The 16,970-nt window shown below is 40.0% G+C and overlaps 1 protein-coding gene across 1 annotated transcript in view; it reads right to left on the reverse strand.

Moving 5' to 3' along the window:
* The window catches only part of LOC146328137 (lissencephaly-1 homolog), a 39,638-nt gene extending 23,765 nt beyond the window's left edge, over positions 1-15,873 (reverse strand). Inside the window, exon 1 of the mRNA XM_084716995.1 lies at positions 15,555-15,873. Coding sequence (XP_084573121.1) covers positions 15,555-15,586 — 32 coding nt within the window. The 5' untranslated portion in view covers positions 15,587-15,873. The remainder of the gene's footprint in view (positions 1-15,554) is intronic.
* Between the last annotated feature and the right edge of the window lie 1,097 nt (positions 15,874-16,970).

Raw genomic sequence — 16,970 nt, forward strand, 5'->3', positions numbered from 1 at the left:
TTCTCATGAGGGCACAGAAAAGTAAATTATTTATTAGAATAGAATTACAAGACCACATGAACTGTATATATGCTATGCAGAGTAAGGCAATACTTTGATTCAGGGGTTGTAAGTTATTCAATATTATCATATATCAACTTTAATATTTTTGCAATCATGGCAATATGAACGTTCTCAATAAACAAATGTGAAAGGGTTGCAATAACCCCAAGCCTGGAATAATACAGCCAATCATTTATAGAGGAACCATAATGCTGCCAAATATGGGTTCATACAGAAAGTCCTCCAACTTTGGCTTCTCATTTGTGTTTGCAAGACCAGTGCTTATAACTATTCAGGATGTGCTAACCTGATTAGCATGATTTAGCTAATATTCAACAGGAGACACACTACCAAAGCTCCCCAGGTGGACCTCAAACTTTATGGATTTATGCTCTGCATATTTCAAGGCACAAAATATGATTAGGCTCACTGTATTAGATAAAAATGCTAATTTAAAGTCATCCTTGAAGATAAACTCAATAATTTTACACTACTCAGAAGGAGTACTGCTTGGTATGTGAAAACAGTTGTATAATGTCTTCTTTGGCTCCGGAGCACCAGCATTTCACCCATAACGAGGACTAAAAGTTTCGATATCTTGACCGCTGGTGTTTCAGTCTTGACTGTTCATATTTTAAATGTGTCTCTTGTGAGCTTTAACAAAGTACAGAGATCAATCACTGGACTATATATAATGGCTGGGAAATCAGGAAAATAATCTCAATCTTATATCGATAAAAAACAAGAGAGACAAGATATTGTCTTATAATTTGGATATTGTTATACTGCTATATGGCACAAGTGTTGTCTTTTCCTGGTTTAAAAGTCTGCATTACAGCAAACAGATGTAATGTTCTGAACTGACCAAACTGTTCTGGCTGTTCCTTTATTTACCTTTACCAATTTAATCATTTTATCCACATCACTGATGTTTATTTATCAAAACTCTCAGAGTCAATATTTTGTGAAAACAAAAAAAAACATTTCTACAATAGTCGCAATTTCAATAAATACTGATACAGAAATTTGATTAAAAAAATATTGTGATATCTCATTTTGTGCATCTTGCCGAGCTCTACCACTTTATTAAAAAGAAACTCTTACCTCATAGTGTCAACCAAGCATCTCATGTGAACACTAGTTATTTCTTCAGGGTTGGTTTAGATTTTTCTTTTCTTTTTTCCTATTCTAGTGCACTCAGTTTGTCTACTACAAGCTAGACTTGGGGAAAAAAACAGACTCAAAAAGGACACAAACAAAGACACTGAATTCATGAATGTCTGATAAAAATGCAATTTTTCTCTAATGGTAATATAATATTTCCTTGATTCAAGCCCGCCTGTGTTTGCACACAGCGAAGCCCATGATTAATGCCAGAAGAAGTCAGACAAGCTGTCAGGCAGGCAAGGCTTTGAGGTGCCAATATGAAGGGGGTGGGGGGTACAATCTGTCAGCCCAGCCTGTGCCCCCTGCGCCCTCTCGGTCAGTGTTGAGCACTGAAACCCTCATCTCCCTCTGCCCACCTGAATTCCCATGACAACAGGAGCAGGCCTTATTACAGCTCAAGGTTAGCAGGAGGTTATCTACTCTTCTGACGGCCTGCCTGCTGCAAGTCTAGAAATCTAGAGTGGAGGGCCAGGGTGTGTTCGCATCTCTGAGAAAGTGTATAAGCAGATGAGGGAGCTGAGGCACTGAGTGAGCTTTGATGTGGGGTGGGTGTGTTAGTATAGTGTATATGAGCAGGTGCGCATCCACCAAACCCAAACTCACACTAACCATTCAAAGGATGAGAGTACCAGGAAAATGAAAAACTCTTCACTGCCACTTCTATAGATCTGAAATTATGAAAAGGCATTCAATGGACCTGCTTTAGTTGAATCTTTCTGTGCAGACCTTGAAAAAGGCATGAAAATAGGGGTAAATGGATGGGAAGTACATGAATTCGGCCCGAACCTTTTTGGTACAGGACCTTCTGATAGTAGACAACTTCCTTGATTCAGCATGTCTTGTGACCCAAAAACTGGTTGATTTATATAATCTCGCATGGCCATACCTCTATCCACAGCACTCAGCAGTGGCCAACCGTCTGGCTTCACACATACATATTCTACTATAAGGGTAAAAATGCCCTGCCTTGATTGCAAACCAATCACAAACATCTTGGGCAGCACCAAGACTAGGCTGCAGCAGTGCTGCTGCAAAATAGAGCACAAGTTTTACTTGCACAAAATACACTAAACAGTCTCTGTTGTGTATTAGCATGCTAGTTGGGTTAGCCGAGTTAGTCAAGCTCATGCAATGTCACCACTCCCCATTAATTACAGTGAAAAGCAACATAGATTAGTGTCAAACTGTGCAGACATTGTTAAACTCAGATTTCTCTGTGGAAATACAAACGTCTTTTACAACGGCATCACCTGAATGTGTCAATTAGCTAAAAAGACAAAAACAGAGTGGAAAGAGAGTCCTTCTCTCAGTGTCAAGACAACCTCTCATTGCAGATTTACACCTAAGAAATAACTAATGCTCTAAAAGTGTTTATCTCTGTGGATATGTGATTATACTCAGTCAAGAGAATACAGGATTTAAGCATCAAAGGTCCAAGTGCTTGAGCTTTGCTACAATGTGCCTTCACATGTGCATGTTAGTCTATGTGACTGCTCTGTGTAAACAAGCATAAGTTGTTAGTTATTATGTAAGATATTAACAAGTGTTATGATAGAACATTACTGCCAATTGTTAATATTATTCCTCATTATAGTTATTATATTATTGTTTTGTATTTTTTGTAGCTATTACACTATTTAAGTGCCTTCACTCTTTCAGAAAAATTCTGGTGAACTATACTTGAAATTTTCCCTGTTATATAGAAAATATACTGAACTGTGACTGTAAAACTGAGTTCCATATTCATCCACAAATTTTTTGTACCGTTACACCCCTTCAAGAAATCAAATCACTTTGCAGCGATTTTGAGAGTTCCATGTAGTTAACTCTATTTAAGTCTCCCTTCAGTCAACTGTAACAAAACCAAAATATCACAGTGTAGTTGAGAACAGGCACAAAAGCAAGAGTAAGACTAAGACAAAAAAATGGAATGGAGAAAACACTCTTAAATCATCTGCGCCAACAGTAGAGTTAGAATAACTGGACACAGTAATATTACAGTAATGTTGTAAAAGACAGTCCATGGTAGTAGACAAAGTCACTTTGATTTAAGGTTTATGCCTCGCTGTCTATGCTGCATGGTGTTGTATGCAAACCACATAGTGGAGCAGTGTATGTAGCTACAGGGGATGAGGGAGTAATCATGAATCATATTCAATAGCCTATATTTTTTTGCATGGTCCAGGAACAATAGCACACACACTAAATCATTTGCTCAAAACAGCACAGCTACACACCAGAGAGGACATAATTTTGTTTAAGAGTCTTAGTGAACACATGAAGAGAAAGTACCCACAGCTTCCCTGACTCTCATGTCACACCACATCTGGTAAAAACACAAACAAACAAACAAAAACAATCCACACATCAACATGTAATTTTAATATGTTCAATTCATAAATATAACGTAAAAGGGAAGAAAACAGGTGGAAAGATGTGAACTAATGTCAACAGAAGGAGAGCAAACCAGCTGGTTTCCATGGTTACTAGCAGCCCACAGCTAGATGACGTGATGGGGAGATAGTGAGAAAGAGGGCAGGGCGAGTACGTGGACAGAGAGAACAGCTAGAAGAGGGGGGAAAGAACAATAGAAAGCCTGAAAGTAGGGTTGCAACTAATGATTATTTTCATTATCAATTAATCTGCTGACTATTTTCATGATTAATTACTTGTTTAGTCTATAAAATGTCAAAGAAATGTAAAAAATGTTCATCAAAATTTCCCAGAACCCCAAGTGGCAATCATAAATGACAAAAAAGCAGCAGACCTTCAGATGTAAGAGGGTGGAACTAGCCAATGTTTGTCATTTTTGGTTGTCTATTGTCAAAATATTTGGCAACTAACTTTCTTTCAACTGATTTATCAGTGAATTATTGCAGATCCCTCAATGCCCATATTGTAGCTGTAAACTTGGTCTGTTTCGGTGTGATTAAAAAGTTTTCTCTGACTGAAAGCATAAGAAAATATTCAAAATTATACTGCTATATCCATAACTATTCAAAAACTACAACAGCAATGTCCTAAAAGTGCAAGTAATCTTGTGTGATTCAGTACAGATTAGGAGGCCTCACATTTGTTATATCAATGTTGTGGTCAGTCAGACCTCTGGTGCAGAGCTGCTCTCTCATGTACAGTAAAAACCCCTTAATGGAGTGAGAAAGAAAGAGCAGCCTATGACATAAAGAAGGAGACAGGGGTGAGATGAGGAAGAGATGCATGACCTCATCCTTCTGAGAAGAGAGGCAAGTCAGCCAACCAGCATGTCTGCCAGTGACATCACTTCCTCCCAATTCCTGCTCCATGATCCTTCACTTTCACATCATTTTATGTATGAGCAACACTTAATAACAGAGCCTCCACCTCTTCTTAGATTTCACTACATTCTGTGTTAATGAGAAAAATGTGACCAGTTTCAGTAAGTAAAATATTTGAGTGTGTTAAGCTGTTTGAAGTGTGCTGCATAATACATCAAGCACATCTCATGTAGTTCAAAACCAGGATCAGCTGTACCTAGTGGTGGCCGGGCTGTTCTGTTCCAATGGTCATTGGATTATGATCCTACGTTTAACTCATGTTTGTGGTTTTTAGCACGGCCAACAGCACAGTTTGAAAACTTTCTCTGCAATAATGATTTATAATGCTAACAAGTTATCAAGCTCAACTAATTAATATGGATCATAAAGATGCAAATTAAATAGAAATATCACATTACAAATATACTTATTATTCATACAACAGCAGCATAAAACCTTGTTCTCTGCTGGTGAAGAGGTGCATCATTCAGTGAAGTCATAGTCAGAATCAGCTCCTGGATTACTTCCTGTATTAGTTTCCTCACTGTAGTGAGACAAAGTTACACCATCAACTCGGAATGCAGCCACATGCCGTCTCTTTCCTTGCCACTGCCAACCTCTGTGGCACTGCTGCTGTGTTTACAGTGAAAACAACCTGAGCCTGAACACTTTTCAAGCACATCATGCTGAGAGGTAGGAAAACCTTTCTTGCCTGGCCATCGCTCTGTGCCATATAGCAGTCTATGGACACAAACCTCACATAGGAATATCTCTTGACCAGACAATGTATGAACCTGCTCAGTCTTTCAAAACTGCAGACAAATGTTTAATAGGAAAGAGCTTTAGTCAACACTCTGAAAGGTCCCTCAGCACATATAAAATTCACCTTCCTATGGATTACTTCACAGGAATATATCAGTCACACTTTTTGTCTTCTATGAGCACATTACCCACACCTTTAGAGATGGACTGTTAAAAAAAAAAAACTGCAACTGTCTTGTGATGAGGCAGAAGATTATGTGTGTGCCCTGACTGTGCTTCATAGAGCTTATAAAGGTTGTACCATGGTTGTTCTGAGATGATAACCACTGTGCAAACAGCAGAAGACGACAGCAGAGGCAGTGGTTACATCACCAAACAGCTCTGGCCTAAGTACACGTATTCAAGTGACAAGGCCACTGGCAATGCAAGGGAGTACTGCTAAAGAAAACTAGAGGCTACACAGCACATTTCATGTTCCTCTTCATCTTCAAATTAAGACTGTACTAACTTAGCAAAGTGTGTGACTTCCTTTCAGGGCCAAAACAAAGCTGTTTCTACCAACAATGCAGCTTTACCCAGATACTATCTGATTTTTTATATTATTAGGGTGGTAACAGGGGCAACTTTCTCATGCCATTCATTTAACTGTCCATTTCAAGACCATTGCAAGAATGTCCAGTTACATAAACCACCTTTCAATCTTTCAAAATATTTCTCTAAAGTAAAGGGTTCAATTAGGAGTGTTGCATAAAGCCAAGGTTATCTCCTTGCCTAAGTGTTTAAACTAAGGCTTTAATGGCAGTTACTGTCATAATAGAGCACAGGTGTTATTCAATCACCATGGTTATGCTTCACTAATATCATTCTTTAATGTTACTAGACAGCATTACAGCCTGTGTTAGCAGAATGAGACCTCTTACTCAAAGAGCAGCTAACCTGACCTTCAACTAACAGAGTTTCTCTGTTTTTACCTGTTGGTCTGTAAAAAACACCATGCTTGCTGTCAGAAACACCAGGTTATCCATCCCTGCAGAGGCGAGGAGAGGACGCTCGCGGCACAAAGTTTACTTATTTGTCTGTGCAGATCAAAAAACAAAATAATGATCATAGTCTGGGCTTAGGGCCAATGCAACAGCATTAATAGATCTTGGTACAAGCATACTGCGTGCTTATTTGCTCACTGACAGTGATGAAATTTAGGTATTGAGATTTGGTACTGAATAAGAGGGCGTTTTTCAATACTCAGTTGGATCTAAGTATTTCCAATCTGTGCCATTAAAGAAGCAAAGTCCATACCTTTCCATAGTCATGAGTAAGCAAACTCGACACTACAATCTACAGAAAATAAACCACTATTTCTGCTGAGAGGGTAAATATGTAAAAAGTAACAAGAAACATTATGTGTAAAGAGAGGAAGCAGGCCCTTAGGGAGCTAAAAAAGTTAAGCTTATTCCTCTGTCTTAACAGCTGAGCACTGAACAGCTGATAACTTCTCAAGGAGAACTTGTTACCAGAAACATTCCACAAAAGTCATATGACAGGACTGCATATCAGCACAGTTACAGTTGGATCTCCATGAATACTGTAACCAATCTAATATTTGTGCTCCCTGACTGATGAGGACAGGCCCCAGGTACTGGCTACTGAGACATGAAGCATGTTAACTTAAGGCAGTCACCACCTAGATTAATCAAGCAATTAATCCATCAGTGACAAACTGAAAAAGGAAATTTGGTTTATCTGGGAAAGTTTCTGCCCTTTACTTTATTTCCAACTTTCAATCATCTCAAAGCCTCTTAGAGGACTGATTATCATGCTGTTAATTTAAAATGTGAAACAGGTAGGTTGGGAGTAGAAAACAGGCAGTCTTCCTGCATTTAAATTACCCTCACTGCAGTGAGGATCAACCCTTAAGCTGGACAAAGCTTCAAAGGGGGGAATTCCCTCTGACTAGGATCCACAAAGAGGAAATGTCTAATCCAGGACTGTCTTCTCACTGAATTCAGACTTAATACAATAACTATTCTCCACTATAGAATGAGTGCGAACGTGCAGTATGGTTTCAGATCAAAAAGCAGCATCAGCATGGAGCTGAAATGACAGCTGTCCAGTCTATACACCAAAACATACAAAGTCATGCATGTGCATATCCTCTGTCACATGGTGATGATGGAGCTTTGCTGGCTGAGCTAAAGCCAGTGTTACAGAGTCAAGTGCACTTTCATAAATCCCATGACAGTGTGGATAATTTATTGTTGGCTACACAAAGGATAACAAAGATAGATGTGACTAGTTTCACACAACACCTATGTCAAAGAGGTAATGAGGCAGATTTCTTACTAAACCATATCTACTGAGCTAGCAATTCTTGAAAATATCTGTGGTTATATTAATGCTATTATAGGCGGAACGAGAAGAAGTTCTTTTGTCATACTGGATTTGCAAGGTTTTTCAATGTGAAGAAACATGCAATAACATGATCAGGAGTATGAAAGAACTGGGTTGCAACTAATGCTTATTTTCATAATTAAACCTGATAGGCAGTTTATATTTGGCATCCCTGGACAAAGATTCCATAATAACCTTCAAGCATAATATAATTCTACTGGTGTGAGAGAAAACTAAACTGCTGCTCCTCCTCTTGGCTCTGTTCAGGCTTTAGAAAATCTTGCTTGTGACAGGAAACTTTGACCAATCACGGGTCGGTAAGATAGTGATTGTCAAGTTTCATTCGCAAAATATAGGTGTCTGGCGACCTGGGAATAAGACTCAATCAGTTCTCTTTCTCCAGTGTCATTTACCACATTTTAAGTTTTCCACTATCCAAGGTGCTGGGTTCAGATGGACTGTTTTATTCAGCCAACAGTCAAACTCCCAAAAATACTCCGTTTACTATCATATAGGACAAAGAAAAGAATCACATGCTAACATTTTAGAAGGTGGTGGAAGCAAATGCTTCAGCATTCTTCTGGATCTTAATGGATCATCAAAATAGAGCTGCAGTGATCAAACACAAAGAGAAAAAGAAAGGTCTGGTTGGAAATGAAAAAGCAAGTGGTCAGGAAAACAGTGAGTGGAATGCTGAAAACAAAAATACAACTGATGACACACAAAATACAGATGTGGATGACTGAGGAGAATGGATGCTGATTCATGCCAATAAATCATGATGAGTAAAGTCAGATATACTCTGGCCAGGCAGCCACTGGAAACTCAAGTGTGCTGTGGATTCAGGTTTCTTTCTACATCAAGTAGACTGGCCTTTTTCCCAAAACAAAGTCCTTTTCTATATGGGGGCGGTCAATGATTAATATAGGATAATGGGTCCAGACCACAGAGATTGTTACTATGCCAATCCATCTGTGTGAGATTCCTGAGGCAAAATCAGATCTGTATTGCTGATGGACCCCCCGCAGATTCACTCGGCCATGTTTAGCAAACCAAGCACCAATAGAGAGACTCGGGAACAGAACAAGCAAGACTAAGTGTCTGTGTGTGCCAGCAACAAATGTCTGTGTGCAATACCCCTCTGGAGGCACCGGTCACAGCCAAACACTGAAGTACCAGATTTATGACAACCACAAATCTGGTCTCTGACGCTTACAACCGACACTGAAATCATGGTTTCAAAATGACATGTGCAACTGAAGCTGGTCAACTAATTGAAAAAAGACACCAAATCAATACCAAATTTTGCTTGCACAGCTTTATTTCATTCATGACAATACTCCATCTTATGTTGGCTGGTGTGAGGTTGGACAGAAACCCTCATAAACCCTCATCCAAAAAAAACCTGTGAATGCTTATCCACATAGGAGTCTTTTCATGTCATTCATATTTAGATTCAGTAGTTTAACAAAAGCATTGGGATTAAATCGATTCACTTTCTTAAAGACAGTATTAACAACAGTAGAACCTGCTTTGTGTTTTATCACATTCTGTTCCTAGTAGTGCTTCCTCGAGGCTTGGGTGGCCTCTATTTTTTTTTAAATGTCGTACCCTCCTCGCTAGAGAGGCACCGATACCACTTTTTTTCAGACCAAGTACAAGTGTTTACATTTGGGTACGTGCCAATACCAAGTACCAATACAGGTACTTAATAATGTCTTTACGGTTCTTACAATAAATTTAAAAACCAGTTTTTTTCTCCATTAGATGCTCACTGCTCTAAATGTAACAACTCATTGTTTCCGTTTCCTGCTACTAGTGTAACCATAGTTACTATACACATCACATTTTGGGGTTATTTGTAGTAAGTTACTTTGCTGATTTTGTGTTCCTTATTAAGCTGTGCAGTTTACAGTGTACATAATATATTTCAATATAATAATTTTACAGCACTATTATAGACTTAAAGAATTAAGTTTACCGTTACAAATAGTGTAGATGTGTAGTATTTATGTTTCTTCTTCATGTTTCTCTTGTTTAAGAGCTAATTAGTTCCTACCTGTTATTGTTTAGGGGGGACTGGTATGAGTGTGGTGCCATGTGCAATAGTTTTGTTTACCCTACTGTGAAACCCAAAAAGTGAAATTGTGTGTACTGTGCTGTCAGGCCATTTTGGTGAGGATTAAGTACACAAAGAGAAGTTGTAGCAGCTTATTACGAAGAAAAGAGGACTACAGACTGGTGGAAGCGGTGTTTTTTCTTTGTCTTTGGATGAATTGATCGAGGCAATCAACTAGTTTATGCCTGCCAGGACTAATTGGACAGCAGCTGGGTGCAGTCTATAGGTGCACTCTGTGCATTTATTTCAGTTTTACATGGACTTGCATGAAATTTCCCATTTCAAAATTTTCTGCAGTCGTTAGTGGATGATGTTGAGGACAGCAAGTCTCTCAATGATAATGACCACATGATCAAAAAAAGAAGGTAAGCATCAGCAAACCCCCTAAACTCTGTGTCCTGTTTGTTCTTTAGATGTCTGCTTGTGTCAAGCGGCTACTTTTCTTGTTGTGGTATCGGGCATAGGGTATCAGAGAAGTTTTATGAGTACAAGTACGTGAGGACAGTATCGGAATGATACCCCTGGTATCGGTATTGGTGCATCCCTATTCCTGACTTTTTATGTGGGTATACGGTATTATGTGGTATTTGTGTAAACGGCTTAAGGTCATGAATAGGGGGAACGCGATCTCGCGAGATCATGGAATCTCACAGGATTTCCCATTTCATGTGATCTCGTGTGGAAGCAGATGAAAAACAAACCAGAGACACACACGGTACAACAGTTTGCTGCAGTAAAACTTTGCTGTGAGAAAAACAGATGCAGAAGTTAAACAAGCCTGGATGAGAAAACGTTTTAGGAGACAAATAAACACAGGTTGGTTATTCTTCAACCAGAACAGGATTTGAGATTTTAACTGTCCCTCTGTGAACAGCAGTCTGCTGCTGGCTAACATTAGCCTGAAGAGCTACAAAGTTTATGGCTGTTCTGCGACACCGTCAGCTGCTCTGTCTCGTTGTAGACTGTCTGTCTTCTCTTAATCCAATTCTTGGAATCTGTTGCCAACACCAACTTCATACAAGTATGTCCGAGTGTGTGCAGCTGTGATCAGCGCTGTGGGGGTTGTGATATCATGGTAAGTTTGTCTGCTGTGCCAATGACGTGACCATCGTGCAGAACACGTGTGTGACAATAACGGGCACAGAATAAGATATGTGACACTGACCAGCTGGTCATCGGTCAGGGCCAGTCACACTGAAAACCGTCCATTTCCGGTCTCTGGCCGGTCGATCTGTGCATCTCTAGTCAGACATTTACCACACAACTCTACTCCAAACCTCTATGCTCAGACGAGTCAGCGGTCTAGTCTGCTTAGGGTAGGGGCATTACTCTTATATTTTTACTGGTTAGTTCTGTAACTTTATGTCCCAGACACCATGTTTGTCAGGTCAGCTGTGGTGCAGCACAGAGACCAACTCTTGCTGCCATAAACTACGCATTACGGTACAGAATCAAAAATTGGTTTAATAGTCAGAGGAGTGCCTGTATTTAGGACAGTATTGATAATCATACCAGCGGGATTCTCATACATCCCCAACTACAGAACCACAGATTTTCACAGGTGGACAAAGAAAGACCAAAATGTTGATGGTACATGTAGTCACCTGAAGCAATTAATTCCTAAGTGAAGCTATACTGACTAAAAACTGAGCTTTCCTGCTCACAAAGCCATGTAGCAGTGCTTACATGTACCAGGATGGATTGTGGGCAAACTTGTGACACCTATATTGCTGTGTTATCAAGCCTAAAGCCATTACTTTATTGGCCAAAACATAGCATTAAGTGATGAAAATACTCATGTAGCACACCAGTTAGCTACCCAGAGATCGAGACTAGGATTCCAGGTTGAAACAGCCCACAGATTTTGCAGAACTGTTTTTTTGGTCAATATAGCACACACTGAGGAACTTAATGCATCACCTACCATCAACACTGATTGCACATTCGCTTGAAAAATGCTGAATTTTCCCTTTAAGCAATACATCAACTAGGTGCCGCTCAGAGTTAAAATAAGAAAAAGAAGAAGACAACAAACATGGTGACACCAATGGAAACTGTAATAGTGTACCTCTTGAAAAAGAGGGAAAAGCAGAAACAGCATTGTAAACAATGGTCTGTCACCATTAAACACACTGCAACATGTGGACAGAAAATTCTTTTCACTAACTGACAACAAACATAATTTCCCATACTTTTTGTATTTAAAACTTCTTTGTCGTGACTTGCTTGGTTACATAACTACACTGCCCTAATGCCAGTGTAAAGCCATGACTTTGACTGAATGCCTTCCGTACTCCAGTCTTATATTACACCTTCTTTAAGTCACCTTTATGTCCTCTGATGGCAGAAGCCTTGGCATTTGATCTGTTATGTCACCATAATCACAGCCAGGGGCCAATGGAAAAAGGACAAAAATCACATGGAGCCTCTTGGAGCCCAAGACATGGAGACAGCTGAGGGGATTTTCTTTGTAAAGCAAAGAGAGAGTTCAAAAGCAGCAAGGCTCATCTGCACACGGGTGCCTCCAGGTCTTTCAGGGGAGCAGATAGTTTGTGTTCTGTATCTATTTTTATGAAGCGCCAGCGGGGACGAGTCCCCTGACCCTGGATAGAGACACAAATGTGCTTTTCATTGGCTCTGTTCATAAAAATAGAGTTGTTGTGAAGATGCTGCGCAATCACAGCATCTGACTGCAGTGCTGACAAAATAGCACCAGATTAGGGTACAAAGATTATTTCTCTTTTTAGAATATTTTGTTCCACACTGGGGTAATAAAACTGTTTTGATGTCTTTTTGGACGATGTCAAAGAGCAGGTCAAAAACAAGTCTTCCCTTGTTTTCTGTTGTATCATTTTTGTTCTTCAACATTTCACCTAAAAATGACCAAAACATTCACTCTGATAGCGCATACGGTAAAGTTGGTGCACATTTGACTGTTTCACTGCAGTTATTTGATTGCTTCTGACAGTTGAGCTTAAAAATGTGGAAGAGGGGAAGAGGAGGCCTGAATGCAATGGGAACAAAATCTATTTGTATGCTGCCGAATGGTAAACAAGGCTGTGACAAAGAAAGGAAGGGGCCCAATGAAAAATTAGCGTGAATAGCAGACAGTCAACCGGTCACTGTTCCCATTACCCCCTTGCCTGATTTAAATCTGGCTGCTGAGTTTCCAAGTAGGTTTCCCAAAATGAGGCTGCCAGTTAGGAAACAAGATCTTAGGGCGACTTCAGAGGCAACAAACTCAATGAGAGCACCAAATGAGCCAAGTGACATCTCCGACGGGAAGAATGCAACAGATGCTTGAATGTGACTCAAGTGGTGTGATGGTCCCACACCAGTTTCCTGTAAGCTATGGGGGCCAGAGACTTGTGCAATGAAGGAGAAAAGAGGGGTGAAGGAGTGGGGGGTCCCTGGCAGCTTCCTCTGAATAGCAAATAGCTTGTAGGATTAGCATTCCAATAGATCTCTCCATACCAACAGACCCCTCCCACAGCACTAATCTAAATACACAGAAACATAGCTGAGAATGTTAACAGCCTTGTCATGTGAATGTTGTTACATTTCTCAGTGACAGTGCAAGATGGGAGAGTGAAAAAGACAATCAACTGCATTGCCATTTTTAGTCTGACGTAAATTTCACCACCATATCCTTTACAAATATGTCATTTAAACATACTTCTTATTAAGTGTTAGGAGACTGTTAAGGACTAAAGCTCAGCAAGATCATCTCATCTCCTTCCCATGACCTTGTAGCTCAAATTGAGCTGCCTTAACTTTTTGCCTGCCTCAGGGGTTAATTACCAAGCTCAGACTCAGCAGGACCAAATTACAGTTCCCCATTAACACAGTCTCTTTCGCTTCTCCCACTTGCTCAATATATACTCCACAGCACACATGCAGATATGTCTTTGTCTGTATGCCACTTCTGTACCTGTGCCAGACAATTTGTAGGCAGATTTCAGACATTGTGTGCACAGAATAAGTGCATTAAGTTTGGTACAGCAAGTCTGGTACTTTTTCTCTATTGTTTTTACTTTGGGGGCAAAGGTGGCACCCTAAGCTTCTCTAAGGTCACACAGGGCAAATTGTGAATACTAAACATTTTCAGGGGTAGGTGGAGGATCAATACATTTGTGCTGCCAGACCACAGGGGAGCTCAGGAACCTTCAACCAGCCATCGATTCTTCCTGAGGGGTACCAGAGAGAAAAAAATAACAAAATTTCCCCTGTTAAAACTGATTCTAGTAATCAATGCACATCCCTGCCTGGATGCAGGGCAATTAAAAGAGGTGCTTTTTAAGCTTTCAAAACAACTGAAAAAATATCAGTGATTTTGAAGTAGAGTCTCTCTTTGCTTGGGCACAGGTATACAAACAGATCTCACTGGAACAGGCCCACATTAAGCTATTTATAGAGCTCTTTGATACTGTAATTGGCACCCATGTCTCTGGACAGCTTCAAACAACATCTGATTCAGCTTTAGCTAATTTGAACCTCACATTTGATTAGATGAGTGTCATAATAACATGGGCTGCCACAATATATCAACAAAAATGTCAGCCAATAGAGGATAAAGCAGAAGTGTGTTTGCTGCATGTTGCTCCCCTCGTGCTTGCCTTATCTCTCCACTGTCAATTCTCTAACAAAAAAGTACAAAATTACCCCAAAAACTAGAAGAAAATGGTATTCCTGACTGTACACAAGTTTTGTTTTTCTCTATTATTACAATTTCTCTTACTGTTCTCTCTGATTGATGAGAAACATGAATGTAGCCTGAATTGTTGCCATTAGCTAGAACTGTTTTTGTGGTGTTAGAGAAAAATAACTGTTGATACAATCAAGTTTCTAGTTAGCTGACATTTATTTTTAAAATAACATCTGGTTTTGGATGAAACATACAATAAATATAAAATAGAGCTTCAACAATTAGTAAGATTAAAATATATTAGTCAATCAATAAATAAAAAAGTTATTTTGATAGCTTTTATGGCAGTAAATAAATAAGATTTTGTGGGGTGGTCAGACAAAATAAGCAATTTGATCTCATAATTTTTAGATTTTAGTAAATTGTTCTTATTTTTTAATAATTTATAGATGAAAGTCCAGCAGCAAGTCAACCACTATATTAAAATGCCCCACTTTACAGCAGAAATAAACATATTATTACAGCCCAGTACAAAAAAAAGTTTTGGTCTTTATAGCTAATTTCTGTGTTCATGATAACTCTTCAAAGGGTGAATTTTGACCCCCCCCCCCAATTTTAATTATATTAAGGCACTAAGTTATGCATAATTAATGGTGTGCCCACTTCAAGTAACTGGTAGGTACCATCACAGATGGCTAGCTGCTTCATTCAGCCTCCCCAGCTCCACCTCCACCTCTGTGCCCATTTTTGGATTAGCAGAGAGTTAGCCAAGTAGGCCTTGCTGGAGGCTCCTTCAACTATTTATTATACAGTCCCTGGTTGCAGCCCTGAAATGAATATTGCGCTTCCCTTCTTGGAAAAACACCTTCAAAGTGCTGTTTAAGGAAAGCACCTCACCAACTTCACTCCTTCAAAGTTACACAGCAACATCAGAAGAATGTGTTTGTTCTGGGCAGTGTCAGCGTGAGTGACAGGATGAAAGTGAATCTAGGATGAAAGTGAAATGAAACATGTTTCATCCCATGATGCAACAGCAACAAATGTGCAACAGTTCAACCATAGTGGATAAATCCATACATTCTGAATGACATCTTCACATCTCAGCCACATGTTATGAAAGTCTGTGTTGTCAACTTACAGTTCATCTCGTTGCCGTTGTGACAGCACCATGGTGACAGGGCAGTGTGAGCGGGGCCGGGAGGGATCAGTTGGTAGAAGGTGAATCTTGTGCAGCTGCTGCGCTCTCCTCAGTCAGGAGATGAGCTGTGCTGATCCAAGCAACACAGGCGAGGACGAGCTGTGTACTCCAATGGCGGGCAGTTGGTTTTTTTGTCCAGACAAAAAGACTCAGACTGAGAGAAGGGGAATGCAGGAATCTGCCCCCCCAACTGCCTGACTCCAGGGACAAGAGAAGTGGAGAGCCTGCAGAACAGTCACCAGCCAAGTCTACACTGCATCTAGAGAGGAGAGAGAGAGGGAAAGTCAACATTAGGTATGCATGACAGATAACATGAAGAGTGGGTGGGGATGAAAATGTTTATAGGCCAGAGAAATACTGCATCAATGTCTGCACCAGTTTATACGCAGATAAAATGACTTAAGGATCTGTCAACAATGGAAAAAATAACACAAGCACAAGATAGGTACACAGTTATTATCCACCAGAAAGACAGTGTGACTCTTGTAGCAAAGCACTGACAGCATGAAACCATTTATCAGACATTTGACACAAACCACCTCCTTTCCATAACCCACTCCTTCATTTGCTTTTCAGCTCCCCTACTATCTACCTTCATAATCTGTCTGTCATGTCACTAGTCTGGTCTGAGAGCTCTGGTCTGCTCCAGCAACAAATTCCTTTCTCCGTGAACATACAAGAGCTGACCCACATTCTCCGAGCAACGTACTCTGAGGTTGCCAACAGAAAAGAAAAACAGGACACAGCCGAGTGGGCTTGAGTAACGGCTGGCCTACCCTATCGTCTCATTATGATACCTCCTCAAGAGCTGGCTGGCCTGACTGATGGCACGATGAAATCACTATGACCGTTTGTGTCAGTAAAACATTTATTAGTGTTAGTGTGAACATTTATTGTCAGGAGAGGAGAAGTATTGTAAATGTAAACAAATGTAGACAAAATGCAATGTGGCTAACAATACTGTGATGAAGTCTTGAAAAGCACTTTACCCAACCAGGTACCCACTAGAATACTAACTGTGAGCTACAATAAGCCTCTTAGTCTACTGGGACCAGCCTGACTAAATCTTTGCCAGACCAGTAAACAAAAGGTACGAACAAAGCCAATTTACCTCCTGTTAGAGACCTGCGACAAATGGACAAAACCACAACAAGGCACAGATGTCCAGAATTATGTACAGGAGACAGCGTGTGTTAAGCATGAGAACTGCTACATGGCAAAGAAGCTGTGAAGGAAACAGTGATGCATCTAGAGAAGGCATGAAGTCTGGAAACACCCCAGCAAGCTCCAATGAAGGATTATTCACACATTCCTCATTTCAGCTGATGATGCAGAAGTGACATTACCAAAGGGAAA

The sequence above is a fragment of the Lutjanus erythropterus genome, chromosome 4, assembly GCF_056507025.1.
Source record: "Lutjanus erythropterus isolate fLutEry1 chromosome 4, fLutEry1.hap2, whole genome shotgun sequence".
NCBI classification, from domain to species: domain Eukaryota; kingdom Metazoa; phylum Chordata; class Actinopteri; order Lutjaniformes; family Lutjanidae; genus Lutjanus; species Lutjanus erythropterus.